General features: G+C 41.0%; 2 protein-coding genes across 7 annotated transcripts in view; one reads left to right on the top strand and one right to left on the bottom strand.

The window, feature by feature from the left end:
* UOX (urate oxidase) overlaps window positions 1–381 on the bottom strand; it is a 31,143-nt gene extending 30,762 nt beyond the window's left edge. Inside the window, 1 exon segment of the mRNA NM_001011886.1 lies at window positions 324–381. Coding sequence (NP_001011886.1) covers window positions 324–353 — 30 coding nt within the window. The 5' untranslated portion in view covers window positions 354–381.
* Window positions 382–874: 493 nt separating this feature from the next.
* Window positions 875–17,289, top strand: DNASE2B (deoxyribonuclease 2 beta). Of its 6 annotated transcripts, none has more exons than XM_038538922.1 (6): window positions 875–1,233; window positions 4,095–4,272; window positions 8,029–8,110; window positions 11,425–11,586; window positions 12,857–12,992; window positions 16,178–17,289. In XM_038538922.1, the coding sequence occupies exons 5-6, from the start codon at window positions 12,869–12,871 to the stop codon at window positions 16,516–16,518; spliced, it is 465 nt and encodes a 154-aa protein (XP_038394850.1). In that variant the 5' UTR covers window positions 875–1,233; window positions 4,095–4,272; window positions 8,029–8,110; window positions 11,425–11,586; window positions 12,857–12,868; the 3' UTR covers window positions 16,519–17,289. The 6 variants fall into 6 exon arrangements, with proteins under 6 accessions (XP_038394850.1, XP_038394845.1, XP_038394849.1 ...); XM_038538917.1 differs by having other exon boundaries at window positions 12,792–12,992; XM_038538921.1 differs by lacking the exons at window positions 875–1,233; window positions 4,095–4,272; window positions 8,029–8,110 and adding an exon at window positions 10,728–10,939.
* The last annotated feature ends 1,982 nt before the right edge of the window (window positions 17,290–19,271 follow it).

The following is a 19,271-nucleotide window of genomic DNA, read 5'->3' as shown; positions in this document are numbered from 1 at the left end:
CAGGAAAATGTGGGCGGGTGGTCAGACATCCCTCACAAAACTCAGTCTTCAGAGAGATAGAGCCCCAAGTCCTCACCTTCCTAGGAAACTTGAATCCTGAACAACTCCAGCTCAACCACAGAAGATTCGCAATTTGGTCTAGGTCCCTACATAACTGATCTGGATCCATAACCAGAGGGACAGATCAGAGCCATAATGGTTTCCAGGCATGGGGTAAAGTGCTACTTATTATGACAGCATCTTTAATAATTGAGTCAATTAAAGAAATTCTCTTCATATGCTAGTCTACTCCCTTCCGTCCTCTAAAAAGAGAGTGGTCTCACCTTTTTATAATCATTGTGGTAATGGGCCATTTCCTCTTGGCCTTCAATTTCAAAATTCAGTTTCAAGAGTGAAAAAGAAATAGTTTGAACAAAACAGATGTTTATAACATTTTTTATTTGACCTGAAGGGTGAGCGGTCAATATGTTTACCTGATTGCATTACAACCAATTGGGCACCAAGGCCTCTTGAAACGAAAGCACCAAGTTGAGTGGCTAAAACCAGAGGTGGAGAGAATATGTAAACATCTTTGGTAAAATACAATTAAATTTACTCTTACTTTGAGGAAACCCTTTGAAGATCACCTTAGGAAATGTTTGCTTAAGACTGAGAGAATTAGAACTGATAGATCCTATTACCAAGACATAAGGTTTTGTCATTTCTGCTTAAAGTGGCTTTTGCTCCCAGACAATCATGAGGGGAAAACAGGAAATATATTTAATTCAACAGTTACTTAGTCTCATGGAGTTCCCCTGCCTATTGAACTAAATACTACATGGTGTTCACTCCAAAGAGTTAACTACATAACCCTTTTTTCTCTCCAGAACTTTTGATGACTTTGCAAGCCAGTCAACAGTTCAGCACAGAAGCATCTGGAGTCACGCTGGCAGGTTGTGACAAAACCACACAATTACATGAGGTTCACCCCATTCTGAAAATGCCCGAACAGCAAATGGTGGAGGTAAATGGAACAACAGTCAGCACTGGCACAGCCTGAGAGAGACCTGAGACTCGGAGCCCTCAGGCTCGGGGGCCAGCTTCCTGCTGTGGCCTGGTGTAAAGGTGGCAGATAAAAAAAATGACAGCAAGACTTCTGAGAACAGCCCTCGCTTTGCTTTTCTTTGGCCTCTTTGGGGTCCTGGAGGCAACAACAATATCGTGCAGGAATGAAGAAGGCGAAGCTGTGGATTGGTAGGTAAATGAAGTGTGAGGATCCGGGCCTGCAGCTAGGAAGCCAGAGTGTCTGAGGCCCCGTGGCTTACTGTAAAGTTCCAAAGGAGTCTTCCACCCGCCTCTCCCTTTTAAAAAGAAAGGAAATTAAAGTGTGGAAATGGGCCAATAATCCAAGTAGGGGCAGGCTCCTGAGTGGGGGAGCCTCCCCCTGAGGAAGAGCTGAGCAGCCCCTCCTGAGCCCGATTGACTGCTCCCAGAGGGGAAGGCTGGTGGCCACAGGGTAGGATGGAACCGACAGCCTCGCTCAGTTGGCAATTTCTTTTAATTACACTGTGCCTTTCCTAACAGAACCCTTCCACCATCATTTTAGAGATTGACAAAGGAGAGAAGGCAGAGAAGGCAGGTACTTTTTTTCTGACACAAGAGCTTATTCTTCCCCTTGTGAGAATGGAAAAGAGGCCTGACTGAACAGCGCTGTTGGCTTAGCCCTGTCTGTTAGGCAATGCAAGGCCGTTGTTGGAGTGGGTGCTAGGTCACTGGTCTCCTTCACGGTGTCAGAGAGACTAAGCATGGCATCATATCATAGTCACGGATCCTTCTAAAGCTTCGATCACTTTTTTACTCTTTAATTAAGGTGTTTGGTTTTGACATTATGGTTGGCATCGAGCTTTGTGTAAGCTTCAGGCCAGAGAACACAGATACACTCAGTTTTGACAGTGAACAGCTAGTGAGCTCATAAGAAACGAAATACAGATATGGACGAAACAAGGTTCTTGCCCTCAAGGAGCTCAGTTATGTGGTGAGGGCATAGATGGGGCCATTGGGGAGCATAGACCCCAAAAAGCTTCTCTAAGGAAGTAGTTTTGAGCTAAGTTTTAAGAACAATTATGAGCTGGATGGAAAAACCAGGATGCTGCAGGGGGGTCTCAGGCCCATGAAGGAGCCGTGAGGAGGCCCAAGGGCAAAAAGCCACAGAGAAGGTGTGGAAGCAGTTGAGTTTTGCTGGTGCTTTGGGAGAACCTGGGGAGATGGCAGGAGGGAAGCTCAGTGGGAGGCAACAGCCAGGTCATGAAGGGTTGTGTGCTGGGGTGCCCAGTCCACACTCCTCTCTCAAAGGGAACTGCTAAAGACCTTCAAGCGGGGATGTGATGCAGTCAGATTCATATTTTAGAAAGCCCACTGGTGGTACTGTCGAGGCCAGCTGCGTGGAGAACGGTCTAGAGTCACAGAGACCAATAGGACTTGTCCAGCATTACTGGTAAGACCATGTGTGGACCCGCGTTAAAGAAATGGTTGTCAAAATAGGAAGGAAGGAACAATCTGAGAAAACTTGCTAACAAATGGGCTGAGGGTTGTAGAAGAGAGAGAGAAATTAAGAAAGACTTTCAGATTGCTGGCTTCTCTGTGTGGATGTGTTCCCTAGCTGTGGAGAAGAGCAGAGTTGGAGCGAAATATAAATTTGGTTTCCAAAATATGGAGCTGGAGGCCTCTGGGATATGTATGTGTTTAGGCTTCTCTGGACCTCGGCATAGAGGTCTGGGCTACAAGCAGATTCAGGAGTCTTCAGAATATACCTGGAAAGGGTTACCCGAGAAAAAATGTTTAAAAGCACTAGTTCTCATCTGGTTTGCCATGACACCACTAGTTCTCAAGCCCCTCAGTGGTGGACCACCGCAGTGTGATTGACACATAAAATGTATTTCTGCCACAACTGAATGGACAGGTGACTTAGTAATACTGGTCAGAGGAATGCTGAGCAGACAGAGCGGCAGCCTTGAGCTGCTATAACTCACTGTGAAGGTCAAAGGGCAGAACAACAACAGGTCAGCACCAAAGAACAATCTCATGTTTCCTTCCACACACGAGGACCCTGCTCTGAGAGTAAGAATGCATGGTCAGGGCAGGAAAGAGCTCATGTAAATAGAAGCAAATGAAGAATTCATGAAGGTTTTATGGCCAGTGTAAGACACTGGTGTGTGGCAATCGTAAATGCATTAGAATGTTTGATTCATTATGGGTAGTTGATAGTTAATTATGCAATTTTTGCTGTTAGAGAGTATTTGGCTAGACCTGAGTGATTTTGCCCTCTAGGGACTTTCAACACTGGAAACATTTTTGCTTGGCATAGGTGAGGAGTACTACTGTCATCTAATAGATAGAGGCCAGGGATGCTGTGATGCACAGGACAGCCCCCCACAGCAAAGAATGATCTGGCCTGAAATGTAAACACAGCACATTGAGAAGCCCTGGGCTACATAATCCATGAGTGCCTGTGTGCTGTGTGAGCCCAACCACCTCCCCTCTCTGTGAGATACCTGAAGAAGATACAGGAACAGGAGATAATAGCAAAGAAGGCAAAATGCTTATTTGATTAGCTGGTCTTGGCCCTCAATCCTCAAAGCAGGGCAGTCGGATAAACAGCTGAAGAATGTGGTCTAGGCCAGAGGCTCAAGGGAGACTCATCAACTCTGAATGCCAAACCCAAATCTCAGACCCAGCCAGCTAGCTATAAAGAGATGAGTGTGCCAAGCACTTGGGGCAGAAGAGAAAAATACATCCAAGGTCTTTCCAGTCCAACCCTTGGCCTCTCCCCAGTGTGGCCATATGGACTGTGGTAACAAAAGAGAGGCAGTGTCAATGCGCATGGGCTTTCACTAGAGGCACGCTACCCCCCAGGCCAGTTAATGTCTCAGGACATGCCTGGTTAGATTCGCATTCCTTCTCTGGGAAGAAGCAACGATAAGGGTGAGAAGAGAGAGAAAGCTTGATCAAATCCCTTTCCTTAGACTTAGGAAACACAAGTAATATGATATATTTAGGTGTTTAACACCAGGGAAGCAGTCAATAAATGTTAATGATTAGATTATTTCCTTTGTCAGGTTTGTTTTTTATAAGTTACCTAAGCAGCAAGACAAGGAAAGCAGACAGACTGGGTTAGAGTACCTATACCTCGACTCTACTACCAGAAGCTGGAGGAGGAGTAAGCAACTCGTGAATACCACGAAGAGTGCGTTGGGAAGGACATTACAACAGCTATATGAAGCCTGTGCCTCCAAGGTATGCTATAGTCAATCATTCATCAGAATTGTACAAAATGCATAAAACAGAATCTAAAGCTTCCAAGAGATTTGAACTGATAACCTACCTAACCCCCAATCCTGAAGTAAGCCGGCACAGAATCTGAATCAATCTAAGACCTTAAGGAATATGTCATCAGACTCCAGAGCAATGCCAAATTACTGGTACACTCAGCACTATATCCAATAGTATCACTGGGTGAGGTGTGAACTAATTACATATGGAAGCCTTCTGGCTGCCAGCCTCTGCCAATTCACTCAGTACTTGCTATCTTTTTCCTCCAACGGAAACAGAAAGGAGCCCCCTCCTGCTATAATGCGATATCGACCTGCAGTCAGTACGCCACGAGGGATGGATGGCGTGTGCTCTGGTGGTGATGAGTGGTGGCGGCCCACATAAAGGTTTCCTCTTGGTCTTCCTTTTAATTTATCATTTTCCAAATAGTAGCTTGAGAGCTAGGGCTCTAGAGCAAGGCCCTGAACTTGCCTGAATAAAGATTAAACCTGCTATGGGGACTTGATCAGGCAATGAGCTAACCAGCCAGAGGGATACAGGTAAGTAGGCCTCCTGGCTCACTGTGGGCAGTCCCCGTGTTCCAGGCACTGTCTGCTGTTCAGTGACAAGATACTGCATTCCAACCAGGGGTGACACAAAAAAAATCAAACAATAATATTCGGTTACATGCATGAGTATGCATTGCTAACACTCACTTATGGAGCAGTCAGTGTATAAAATGACTCTGCACTCACAGGGTGCTGGGCCTTTTCATATGTCAGTAAATTTAATCCCCACAATACTATATTAGACCCTAGTGCTCCGGTACAGGTATATCTGAGTATTTATTCAAAATGTGCAGAGAGCTGTCCGTATGTGTGTTAATATTCACTTTACTCACCTGCCATTAAGACCAGCCTTCAGAGCCAAATTACAAAGTACGAATTTATTTGTAAGGTGTGCCAAGCACCATTCTAGGTGCTTTTAAAAATTATCTAATCCCAGCAGCAATCCTGTTTTAAATTAATAGACTATTATGTAAAGTCAACACTGCCTGCAGCTGCTTCTGCTTTCCAAGGTTGGGGATGGAGGCCGGAAGCATAACCGATCAGTAAGAAAATCAGCACTTCCCTTGTTCCCTTCCCCCCTGGGCAGAGAAAGGAAAGAGCAACATGGTGGAGCCTCTGTCATTTACTTAAGTTGGGGCAGATGGTTCCCACTTTGGCAGAATATAATAATCATCTTTGGAGGCCCAAAACTAGCCCCAGAGCGCAAGAGAGCTAAACTGCTCTGCAAAATATAAAAGACTAGATGAGGGGCGGTGGCTCAGTGGTTGAGCATCTGCCTTCAGCTCAGGGCGTGATCCGGGGGTCCTGGAATCGAGGCCGGCATCAGGCCCCCTGCATGGAGCCTGCTTCTCCCTCTGCCTGTGTCTCTGCCTCTGTGTGTGTGTGTGTGTGTCTCATAAATAAATTTTAAAAATCTTTAAAAAAAAATAAAAGAGTAGATGAGACCTAGGAATCAGAAAGTTCAAGAAGCACAGAGGGAAACTGAGAGTAAGTCTGTGGTGATATAAAACCATTCAAGAAGAAAATAAAAAAAAACAAAAACCATTCAAGGTTTCATACCTTCAGTAAAACCTGCTCACATATAAGGCCTTGAGTGATAGATTCTAGAAAGAAAATGACAGTAAAGGGGCTGATTTCCATTTCTGATTGGCATAGATCCAAAAGAGGAAAAGCAACAATAGTGGGTGACATCCAAGTGAGATGGGGTATTCTCTGGAAGCTGGAACTATGTGCCAGAAGTGATAATAAGACATAACTCCTCCACCTCCTGACCTGGAATTCTAACAGAAAGCAGAATGCAAGATCAGACCAACTGATTTTATTTTTTGTTTTTTGTTATTTTTTAAAGATTGTATTTATTTATTCGTGAGACACACACACACAGAGAGGCAGAGACATAGGCAGAGAGAAGCAGGCTCCATGCAGGGAGCCCGATGCGGGACTCAATTCGGGGACCCCGGGATCAGGCCCTGAGCCCAAGGCAGAAGCTCAACTGCTGAGCCACCCAGGCTTCCCCAAAACCAATTGATTTTAAATCTCAGTTGTCAAGATGACCTAGGCCAATATCTCAGTACACTTGGGATTGTTTCCCTTCTTTTGCCTTTGTCCATAAGAACTTTCCATTCACCTTTGTAATGACGCTCCTCGAATTGTTGCAACTGCCAGTACTTGTCTGTCAATATTCCCTCGACTCGGGGCAGAGATTGTATGAGTCTTATTCAACAACTGGTAGTCAAACTAATACCCAGCCTATGTGTTAAAGAAATAAAGGTGTCCAGAGGCACACATAGGCCTACATATTCTTTTTTTTAGGCCTACATATTCTTAAATCCATAATCCTTCCTATTTATCAGAGAGCCTCTCTTCACTAGGGCTACATCCCATTTAGCCTTAGCTAGTTGTTACATTCCTGGTTAGAATAATAAATATTCATCTATTATAGGAATAAAGTTCCTCATAGAATCTTCCTCCCAGAGTCCCTTCACATTGCACACCAAAGGCACACAATGGCCTCATGACCACATTCAATGCTGGCTCACTGAATAACTAACTGTCAAAGTCCTCCAGCTGAGGATCTAAATGCCAACAGTAGCTATGGTCATTTGTGGAAAATGAGGGTAAGAAGATAGCTTCTTTTCTCGGATATTCCAAATATAGGAGCCAAGAATGCTTCACGGAGTATATGGCACATTAAAAATTTTTTTTAGATTACATCAAATAATGAAGCAACTAAGTGACTTAGTTATTGACTTTTTTTTCTGAGACAAAAGGAAGAGCCTCTTTTTTTTTTTTTTTAAAGGAAATGGGTTGTTCTTTCTTGCTTTTAATTATGTCCCTGAGATGTTTTCTAATATTAACATTATTGGCTTCAATAAAAATCACTGAATCATGACATAAATGAAATGGAACCACACGGAACAAATGTAAGCAAGTTTCCAAAATATGACATAAGAGATACCAACAAAATAATAGATCCATTTTTACTTAGAGAATTGGCCAACTGTTTAGAAAATTTACTCAGATTTTGCCTTCCCAGAGGAAATCCAATATCACACACTCAATTTCACTACTTTTTCTAAGCAGGAAAATATCAAGCAAGAAAGGTGAAGTAATGGATACGCTGAGAAATGGATTGTAGGAAAATCCTTCCCTGCAGAGAGGTAGTGGGAACAGAGAATGAGGAATCCTGATTAAACACAAAATGATGATGAAGCCGTGAAGCACAATGTAGGTAGAGGAAACCAGACCCTGACAGCCAGTTCTGCATTGTGTCTCTAATATCAGTGGAAAAAACCCAGGTGTAATCCTTGGCTGGTTGCTCCTACTTCATTTCCTGAACAAATATTTAAGTAGTCCTTTATTATACACTGGTTGTCAAATGAGAAACACAGTCCAAAACAACCAAGAGAAATAGGAATATTGCCCTTGCACGCACATCACAATGCATAGGGTTGGTTCCCTGTCACATAAGACGAAACCATGCATGGCTGAAAATGGACTTCCTGTTCCCTGTTCCCCCATATTGATGGGGAAGCTGTCTATTAGGAGAACGGGTGACTTCTCATGTGTATTAATGAAAGTTCCATATTGCAGTCTGGGTGGCTAGTAGAAATGTTGTGAGCATTTATGAGTTTAAGATTTACACCATTATAACCCTAATGTGTTCCTGCAGAATAACAACACAGCCTACCTACTATACAATGATGGGGTCCCCGCATCTGTGACTTACAGCAGAAAGTATGGACACACTAAAGGTATGACAAAGGCTGTTAGTTTCTCTTTCTTCCTGGAAATCAGCACTCTTTTAAACGTTCTATCTTGAATATTCTTATATTCTACACTAAAAGGATAGCTTTTCTTTTTAACAGTTCGAGTTATCAAAATGTCTGGGTTCTATATCACAAGTTGTAATTATATCATTTGACTTGGAAATCTCCTTTTCACAAATTCCATTTTATTTCTTAACATTTTTTTAAAGATTTTATTTATTTATTCATGAGAGACACACACACAGAGAGAGAGAGAGAGAGAGAGACAGAGACACAGGCAGAGGGAGAAGCAGGCTCCATGCAGGGAGCCCAATGTGGGACTCGATCCCTCGACTCCAGGATCACACCTTGAGCCAAAGGCAGACACTCAACCACTGAGCCACCCTGTGGCCCCTTATTTCTTAACATTTAAAAATATATGCTTTACAGCAGAAATTCAAATACTGACTACTGAGAACACCAGCCAGTCTGTGTGTGTATGTGTGGGTTTGTACACACACATTTCAGTCAGGTTCATAGAGGTATAATTTACATAGAATAAAATCCACTCTTGCTAGTGTACAGTTCCTTTTGAAATAAACATTTTTGAAAAATAGTTTTTTATATTACAATAACTTTGTTATATATTATAGTAATTTTTATTATAGGAACTTTTGTTATTTTTCTATTTATTAACTATGTTTATGTATATATGTTATCTAAAAATTCAAAATGCCGGGCAGCTCGGGTGGTTCAGCGGTTTAGTGCCACCTTCAGCCCAGGGCCTGATCCTGGAGACCCGGGATGGAGTCCCACGTCGGGCTCCCTGCGTGGACCCTCTTCTCCCTCTGCCTGTGTCTCTGCCTCTCTCTCTGTGTGTCTGTGTCTCTCATGAATAAATAAATAAAGTCATTTTAAAAAAATTCAAAATACCAGGTAAGCCTGGGTAGCTCAGTGGTTGAGCGTCTTCCTTCAGCTTAGAGCATGATCCTGGTGCCCCAGGATCCAGTCCCGTTTTGGGCTCCCTACAGGGAGCCTGCTTCTCCCTCTGCCTATATCTCTGCCTCTTTCTGTGTGTCTCTCATGAATAAATAAAATCTTTTTTTTAATTTTTTTTTAATTTATTTATGATAGTCACAGAGAGAGAGAGAGAGAGAGAGAGAGAGAGAGAGAGAGGCAGAGACACAGGCCGAGGGAGAAGCAGGCTCCATGCACCGGGAGCCCGATGTGGGATTCGATCCCGGGTCTCCAGGATCGCGCCCTGGGCCAAAGGCAGGCGCCAAACCGCTGCGCCACCCAGGGATCCCTAAATAAAATCTTAAAAAAAATAAAAATTCAAAATGCCAGCAAACAAAAATTGTAATCCTAAGACCCACTAGATACCATATTAATCCTTTCTACTTACTTTTTTATAATACGTATTTTAAAACATTTTTATGGGGATCCCAGGGTGGCGTAGCGGTTTGGTGCCTGCCTTTGGCCCGGGGCGCGATCCTAGAGACCTGGGATCGAATCCCACGTCAGGCTCCCTGCATGGAGCCTGCTTCTCCCTCTGCCTGTGTCTCTGCCTCTCTGTCTCTCTCTGTGTGACTATCATGAATAAATAAATAAAATATTAAAAAAAATAAAACATTTTTATAAAACTCTTGCAATGACTGTTTTCAACCATTTTTCAACTTAATACATCATAGATAATTTCCCATGGCAACAAGTATTTTTCAGAAGGTCCCAAACTCAAGGCCTTCAGAGACAGGCAAATGGATGTCAGCAAGCCAGGGGGGGAGAACTAGCAGATAACTGAAGCAGTGGAGGGGGCATATTTTGTCAAAAGGGGCAGATGGTACTCAACTTGCCTTTTAGGGATGCAATTTTTCAGGAGATATTGAAATTAGTGTTTGTGGAAAATTTCCCCAATTTTTAAATGTTGGCAATGAACTCAGTTTTAAAAATACTCTGCAAGCATAATAATATGTATCGACAGGCTAGATTTGGCCAGTAGGCTGCCACTTTGCAACCTCTGATTAAGAATATAATTTGTAATGGCTGTCAAATGTCATGAGCATTGAAAGCTTTTGATTTAGCCAAGTTGCCCTCCTGATGGTCCTATTAGCATAAAATGCAGCAATTTTTATAATATACCACATTCTCCAACCTCTTCTCCAACAAACTCCAACCACCATTCTCACGCCACTCTGTTAGTTGCTACAAGGGCTTGGAGAAAAGACTAGAAAGAGAATGGGACCCCATGTCTAGAGGGGGAGCTCTCTTTGTTAGCAGGTGCCTGACATCCTGTGGCATTAGTACCCAGAGGTCAGGATTTCAGGCAAACAGCGCACTCATCTGGGCAAAAGACAGCCCCTGAAGGTCATCCAGGAATATTAGGCAGCAGAACTTTGGACATTTTCTACCTGGACACAGGGACTGATTCTATCTAAACACACTGAGAGACCAATAGTGTGCTTTCTTAAAGTGTGTTCTTTGAAAAAAAAAAAAAATAACTGGCAGACATTTGGTGTCTACTCTAACAATAAGGCAAACCTGAATAGCTTTGTATTTGCATGGTCATACGCAAACTGGAAAGTCTAGTCAGCATACCAAAACTATCTCGATTTATTTATAAACACAGAAATAGTCACAGATGCCTGCTGGATAGGATTCATTTTGCCGTGTCACAAGATGATGAAAATCTCTGTTTTCTTTCTTTCCGGTTTTCATGTTATTTTGCTCTAGAAATCTTCACTAAACACAATTAATTGGGCTGTTTTGGCATGGCTTCTCCTTTAATTCTCTTTGTTTCTTGTTTCTGGGCTTGTGGAATTGACTAGTCTTCTACACGTAAGTGAGCATCGGTTTCTTACAACAAATTACTATAGGTACAGTTCTCCATCTGATATTTTCTCTTTCAACTCTTTTTTTAACCAGCTTTTGAAAATAGCTTAGCTGCTTAGCAGTAAAGAGATTCATTATCTGAAGCTTGCCAGGTGACTATATAGTTTAACAAGGTCAAATTCCAATTTAGCAAATCTGCAGTCTGCCAAAACAAATTCTCCTTGAGGTTTCGACGTGAAATTCCTCTTAACTCTTCACAGGGTGGCTGCCCTGGCTTTCTTTTTGGTGGCTTATTATCAGTAATGGGGCAATGTGATGTGTGCCCGAATTGGTTTTGAAATCTTTGAAAAACAAGCATGATTTTTGCGATTATTAATGGAATAAAACGTTAGCCCCAAATACAAATGGGCTTAGATGTTGCAGCTTTGAACTCTATTGTTGAATGGAGATTTATTTTTCTAATGGATCTGTATTAACTGTATCTTTGGTAGGCTTACTGCTGTGGAACAGAGTCCAGGGATTCTGGCTGATTCATTCTATTCCCCGGTTTCCTCCAACTCCTGAAGAAGGCTATGATTATCCACCCACAGGAAGAAGACACGGACAAACTGGCATCTGCATAACTTTTAAGTACAACCAGTATGAAGCAATAGGTAACATTAGAGTATGTTAAAAAAGAGATTGCAGTGTTAAAGAAAGGACTTGGAAATCTATTAATATATTAATGACTTAATCTATCTCTCTATTCATTAACACTCTGATACCTAGATTCTATTAGATTCTAATATTGGCGTTGCCATGGTGAGACTTTGAGCAGGTTCGCTTACTAGACCTTTGTTTCCTGATCCACCAGTGAAGTCTTTGAAATTGATCAGAGGTAGTATTTTCAAATGTCTATAGCCATGTGGCTCTGTGGGAAAGCAGACCTAACAGTTACAGATCTCCATACTTTTTGAGAGGAACTAGAAATCTAGGGATGGGAAGATGTGAGAGAGTAGGAAAGAGAGTATGGTCTCAATCTTATTTAAAGAAATAATTGTGCAGATTACATGTTGCCTGCAGGCCACCAACTTGACAGCTCCAAGCCACATGATCTTCCTTAAGATCCCAGGCTCCAATGGCCAAAAATACTTGGATTTGGAAAACTTCGATGGGAGAGAAAGACAAGTAGGAACACTGTTTTACCAATCACAGGAGGCTGCTAAATTGTAGTAAAAAGTGATTTACCTCTATATATGGGAGGTTTAGAATATGTTTTTCATCAAATGTCCATCTTATGACAAAGATTACTGAAGTTCTCATCCAAGAGAAACCCTAGTTTAACTAACTGAGTTCCAGTAATGATTATACAGATGAATAACACAGAGATTAGATGTACATGCTGATGAGTTGATCATTCTTCAAACTGATGATCGGTACACAGGAGTTCTCTTCTTTTGTATATGTATATATGTAAGAAAAAACGTGATCTCCAATGCGAGGCCCAATGCCTGGGTTTGAATATCAACTCCATCAGGTACAGGCTTTATAACCCTGTGCACACAACCTAAATTCTCCATTAATTCGTCTGTAAAATGAGGATGATGATAAAAGAACTTACTTAATGTGGTTGCTATCAGGATTGAATCAATAAATCCATGTAAAACTCATAGAACAATGCCTGGAAAGTAGAAAGTGCTCAATAGCTGTCAACTATTTTAACCAACAGTAAGTTGAAAGCTATTGGCTTAAACAAGGGAATACTTTTGGTGTTGCTTCTTGTTTGGTCTGTTTTTAATTCACAACAAGATATATAATATTGACAGACATTTCTGTTTGTGTCCTAATTCTCAATTTTTCTTTCTGTTTCTTAATTCAGATTCTCAGCTCTTGGTCTGTAACCCAAACATTTATAGCTGTTCCATCCCAACCATCTTTCACCAGGAGCTCGTCTACATGCCACAGCTATGCGCTGCTGGGTCCACCTCATCAGAGATCCCTGGCCAGCGCCTCACCTCACTTCAGTCAGCCCGGGGCCAAAAATTTATCCATTTTGCAAAGTTTGATTCTTTCCTTGACGGTATGAAAGATCATGATCCAACCATATGTAACCTTGCTGTTGGACTCACTTTAGATTGTATAGAGGAAATATTCTGATTAGTCAGGGGCAGAGAAGTAAAAGAGAAGGAAGGAAAGGGAAAAGAGAAGTCAGATCAGTTCAAACATTTGCCTGCTCTGCTTGAGTGGCACAATTGCCAATCCAACTGCCGAAGTCTCTCACAACCATCCAGCCAGGGGCCAGTGAAAATTTGCAGTCGCCAGCCTCCATTGAGCACAGAACCACAGCTGTCTCCTTTTTCCACTCCCTAAACAGCTATGTTAACCCTCCTTTATTCTCAAGTCCTTTACATTACCCTGCTTCCTCATTCCCAGCCTCGCTTTTTCCTTCGTAGAGAGAACAGAGATCACCAAGGAAAAACCACTTCAAGGACAATCCCCACCAAAACCGTATGGAGTTTCCTCAAAAAATTAAAAATAGAAATATCACATGATCCCAGAATTCCACTACTGGGTATCTACCCCAGGAAAACAAAAACACTAATTCAGAAAGATCTATGCATCCCTATGTTTTTGGAGCATTATTTACAGAAGCCAAAACTTGGAAGTAACCCAAGTGTTCATCAATAGATGAATGAATAAAGAAGATGTGGTATAAATACACAATGGAATATTACTCAGCCATAAAAAGAATGAGATCCTACCAATCGTGACAGCATGGACGTACCTTAAGGGTATTATGCTAAGTGAAATAAGTCAGACAGAGGAAGACAAAAACCATATGATTTCACTTATGTGTGGAATTTTAAAAACAAATGAGCAAACAAGCAAAAAGAGCAGAAATGGACCCGTAAATATATAGAACAAACATAATCCCCAAAGGGGAGTGGATGGAGGGATAGGCAGTATGGGTGAAGGGGAGCAGGAGGTACAGGCTTCCAGTTAATGGAAAGAATAAGTGACAGGGATGAAAGGAACAGCATAGGGAATATAATCGATGGTATTATAATAGGGTTGTATAGTGACAGATGGGAGCTGCACTCTGGTCGGCACAACATAATGGATAGAGTTGTCCAATCACTATGTTTTATACCTGACACTAATATAACTGTATGCCAGCTATACTTCAATTTTTAAAAATAGCTTTAAAAAAAAGGAAACCAAAACACACCCACTCTCAACAATCTTATCTGTTTCCATTCCTTTTCATGAGTTTTCTCTCATCCCTACAAAGCAGTACATCCCCTGCCTTGGAACCCATCCCCTAATACCTTGATTCATCCACTTTATCTCTTCCCTCTCGTCTGCCTCAATGTCCCCACTCTATAAGATCTGTCCCCTAAGTACACAAACATTCCTGAAAATACTCCCTTAGTTCTAGATCCCCTATATTTCTGTTTTTTTTTTTTCTTTTCTTCCAAATTTCTTTTTATAACACTCTTCAGGGATGCCTGTATGGCTCAGTGGTTGAGTGTCTGCCTTTGGCTCAGGGCGTGATCCTGAGGTCCAGGGATCAATCCCACATCAGGCTCCCTGTAAGGATCCTGCTTCTCCCTCTCCCTATGTCTCTGCCTCTCTCTGTGTCTCTCATGAATAAATACACAAAATCTTTTTTTTTTAATTTAAAAAAAAGACTCTTTGGGGCCTTCACTGGCTCCATGCTGCTTGAGTGCAGTCTTGTGTCTCTGTTTGTAGACACTCCAACCTCTCCCCAGTCACCAGCGACTCTCTTAGTTGACCTCACTGTCTTCTCTCCTTGCTTGCTTCCTTCCTTCCTTTTATATTAGATAAAATTTACTGAATGCCTCCCACTTTCCAAGCCCTGTGTTAGGTACCAGATAGAGATCCAAAAATTAACAGGACAGAAATAGCCTCTGCAGAATTTGGCACTGCTAAAACCATTTCTTCCTGAAACACTCCTCCTCCCTGATTGGTGGGAGGGTACAGACTCTTGGTCTTCTTCCCACTTCTTTAAGTCTCTTCTGCAAGGTCCTCTTCCTCTGCTTACTCCTTAGGTGACTGAGTTGCCACATGATCCTCTCTACTCTTCCTTATCTCATTCTACGTATTCACTCTAGGTGATTCCAGCAAGCCTTCGGGTGGTTCCCAAGACTAGGTCTGTACCCATACTTCTGAACTGACAGATGTATTCAACAGTGGGTTGGACATTTCTACTCGGAGGTGGCACAGTCACGCCAAATTCATCATTATCCCCCACAAATCTACTCTTTTTCTTATATTCTGCATGGTCAACAGGGAACTCTAGATCCCTCTTTTCCTCACCCCTCTATCAAGTCATCAAATTCAATCACTTCCAGGTCCTCAGTAATGCTCATATTTATCTTTTCCTCTCCAAACTTTCTGTCACTGCCACAGTCCACACTTGTGTTTAACATTACAGTTATAGTGACAACCTGATGTTTTCCCTATATCTAATCTAATGCACCTTTCTCAGTTCATCCTCCATATTGCCTCTCAATTCATATTTATGAAAATAAATCAGTTTCTATTAGTTCTTCATTAACACTTCTTTAAAAACTCCCCCATTGAGGGGCACCTGGGTTGTTCAGTTAGTTAACCATCTGACTCCTGATTTCAGCTCAGGTCATGATCTCAGGGTCATGGGATTGAGTCCTGCATCAGGCTCTGTGCTTAGTAGAGTCTGCTTAAAATTCTCTCTCCCTCTCCCTCTTCCCCTCTGCTCTGCTCTCTCTTTCTCTCTCTAAAAAGAAAAGAAAGAAAGAAAAGAAAGAAAAAAGAAAAGAAAAGAAAAAAAAGAAAAGAAAAGAAAAGAAAAGAAAAGAAAAAGAAAAGGAAAAATTGCCCCATCAATTTCAGGAAAATCCAAACATTTTGGCAAGATTTCCAAAGATCCCTAGAAGCTGACCCCTGGTTACTTCTTTAGCTTTATTCTTTCCAAAGATCTTTTCAGGACAAAAACATATATTGCTCTCTTGTTTGTGTGGAACAGAAGACATTTTTAAACACCAATGTCATCTCAGTAATAATGATAATAACCTTTATTTGCATATCACTTTAACACTTACAAAATGTTCCCCCATTCACTATCTCAATTGTGTTCTTATTATTGTGCTTGTGACATCCATATATCAGGGGTGAATGATGATTTCCATTGCTGAGGATATTTTCAGAGACTTATCTAAGTATAAATACTAACCTCGCTATCATTCTCCCTGTAAACTCTAGACATCTTTGTAGCCTGGATGGCTCAACATTTGAAGACGCACTTGCTAACAGAAACCTGGCAGCGAAAAGGACAAGAGCTTCCTTCAAACTGCTCCCTTCCTTACCATGTCTACAATGTCAAAGCAATTAAGATATCTGGACAGTCCTATTTCAGTTCTTACCAGGATCATGCCAAATGGTGTGTTTCCCAAAAGAGGACCAAAAATCGTTGGACCTGTATTGGAGACCTAAATCGGAGCCCGTACCAAGCTTTCAGAAGTGGAGGATTCATTTGTACCCAGAATCAGCGTATTTACCATGCATTTCAAGGACTGGTTTTGTATTATGAAAACTGCAACTGAACTTGGTGAAATAACATATGCACTATCATTTCCAATGCCAAAAATGGATCTTCTTCCATCAGATCCATTCTTTATATATTAAAAACCTGTGAATGTAGTTATAGCCCACATACCATCAAATAAAATGCTTTTCTACCATGTTTACCATTTTGTCTTCCACTTAGTGGCAATTTATCTACTTTGAATTTATGTGCCATAAACATAAATCATTACACATATCTAAAGTGAAAATGGATGGAGTGGAAGAAAAAATATTCTCGATTGTTCATAGATTGACTGGATATCTCCTAGATTAATTTCATCTCCTTCAAAAGATTTTCCTGACTCTCCTTCTCATCCCTTGTTGAAGGAAAAACATCTCTCTCTGTATCTCACACTCCTTTAGTCATCATCTTCTTAGAGTTCTTTTCATTGGCTAATGGTTGTCTTTTTTGTTATTCTTGCAGCTGCTCCTTTGTAATCTTGTGATCTTAGGCCATTCACCTGAATTCTCTGAGGTTTGGTTTCTCATCTACAAGATGGAAATAATGTCTAAATATGTTTAAACACCTAGCACAGAGCCTGGCAGAGTTGACACTTAAAAACACTGTGGAATATGAGTATGAATCCCCCTAACAAGTTAGAAAAGACAAAGAAAAGTTTAGAAATAAGTAATATTTTTCAAAAAAAAATTTAAGTTGGATTAGGATGAAGAAATAAAACAACCCACCTACCTGGGTTAAATAAAGAACTGTGACATAAAGGAACAATAAACAAATCTAACAATCTTCATTCCAGTGTGTTTTATTTTGGGAGTTCTGATCACTAACTATAACCGTGATATAAATAAACAGTAACAAATTTGCATTAAGTACTAATTGTTCAATAAAAATTTAAATATGGTTCCCAATTTCAAGAAAATTACAATCTAACAAGAGCAATCACAACAATAACTAAAGCCAGCACTTATTGAGCATTTACTATGCAGTGAACAGTCAACTCACATTTTTTATTTGATATTTATAATGATACTATAGAGTGGGAATCATTACATACCATTTTAGTGACAAGGAAACTAAAGCCTACAAAGCTTCAGTAACTTGCCCAATATTATAGAGGTCTAACTGACCTCTAAGACTATGCTCTTTACTTCTGTTCCAAGAGACAGTAAAGTAAAATAATGCTATATAGGATAATATATATATATAATGTCTCACCACCAACCAAAATTCAGGGGACATAATGGCATTAGTTAAATGAAAAGCAGACAAAGGGCAGCCTTGGTGGCTCAGCGGTTTAGCGCCACCTTCAGCCCAGGGCATGATCCTGGAGAGCTGGGATCCAGTCCCATGTCAGGCTCCCTGCATGGAGCCTGCTTCTCCTTCCACCTCTGTCTCTGTCTCTCTCTGTGTGTCTCTCATGAATAAATAAATAAAATCTTTAAAAAAAAGAAAAGCAGAGAAAAAGCTAAGTTTGTCTTCCTGTCAGAAGCAAAGATAAGCTAAGGAAATAGTGAATACTAGCTAGCTAACTTACATGCTTGAATGTATGAAGAGATTGGAAAAATATGTTTTATCCTCACAGAAAGCATCTGAGCATAAATAATTCCAATAAAAAAGGATTAAAAGAAAAGCTAAAAAGTACAAGATCCTGACTTTAAAGGTGAAGACGGTCAGTACTTTAACCAATAGCACAGATAGAAATGAATGAAAAGGAAAAAGAGAAAGCAAAGGTCAATTGAAGAAGAAATTTTATTGGACTAAAAATACACACAATAGATATGAGTTTCCCCCAAAAGGTAAATCCAGACCTTTTACAAAAGTGGTTTTATCTCAAGCTCAACAGAAGAATCTGAAGGAGAGGAGAATCACAATCAGAATCTAAATAAAGAGTATAAGGATGTGACAGAAAAGAAAAAGAAGATGCTGTCCTACTGGCAATGCACAGTAAGAATGTGCTTCCCAGTGAAGGGGAGAAGGGCAGTGACTAGACTCTGCTTGAGGAAGGAAAGAATGCTAGAAAGGAATTGAACAACCCTGGTAGGTAGTTCAAGGATATCAAATACTGACCTTGGGAGGAAAGACTGTATCTTGGTGTTGGTAGTTCCCCCAGGCTTAGGAGCTTAGGGGTAGCCACAGAAGACCGAAGAAACTAGTATTGCTCTCTTTCTCAAGAATATGCCCAAGCCAGTTATCCAATCATAGTGATTCTTAGAGGGACACTGTGGGGTATCCTAAGGATAATAATATAATTGGATGGAAATTGAAACTTTTGAGATTATAGGTGTGTGTTTTCATTTGGTTTCCTTTGGGAGAAAGAGAAGGATATGGGCGATATCAATGAATGAAATTTAAGTTCTAAACTATGATTTAAAATGCTGGAATTAAAGACTCATGTCTAAGATGGGAGTATACTTTACAAAAAAAGTGTAAGATTGTATTTGGCCAGACATTACTTAATGTAATCGCAAAGGAAGGATATTAAACACAGAAACAGATCTATGGCAATAATTAGGGTAGAAAATGGCGATTCAGAAATTCCAAATCATTTCTGCTGTTCCCTCACATGTTTCTTACATGTGAGCTTCTTAGAAAAGCTTTTTTCCCCTGTATATATCATGTGTCCCTTTTCTCTCCAGCTCCAAATGCTTGTGACACAAAAGAAAGTAAGTCATATGGCATCCCAAGGCAGTAAGATTCAGAAAGAGTTTGAGGTAGGGATATCACGACTGAGTCTTGGTGCTTGAGTACTTGGTCTGAAAGGTCATGTCCACT

The sequence above is a fragment of the Canis lupus genome, chromosome 6, assembly GCF_011100685.1.
Source record: "Canis lupus familiaris isolate Mischka breed German Shepherd chromosome 6, alternate assembly UU_Cfam_GSD_1.0, whole genome shotgun sequence".
Taxonomy (NCBI): domain Eukaryota; kingdom Metazoa; phylum Chordata; class Mammalia; order Carnivora; family Canidae; genus Canis; species Canis lupus.
The sequence above is the reverse complement of the archived record's forward strand: the minus strand, read 5'-3'. Positions and strand labels throughout refer to the sequence as shown.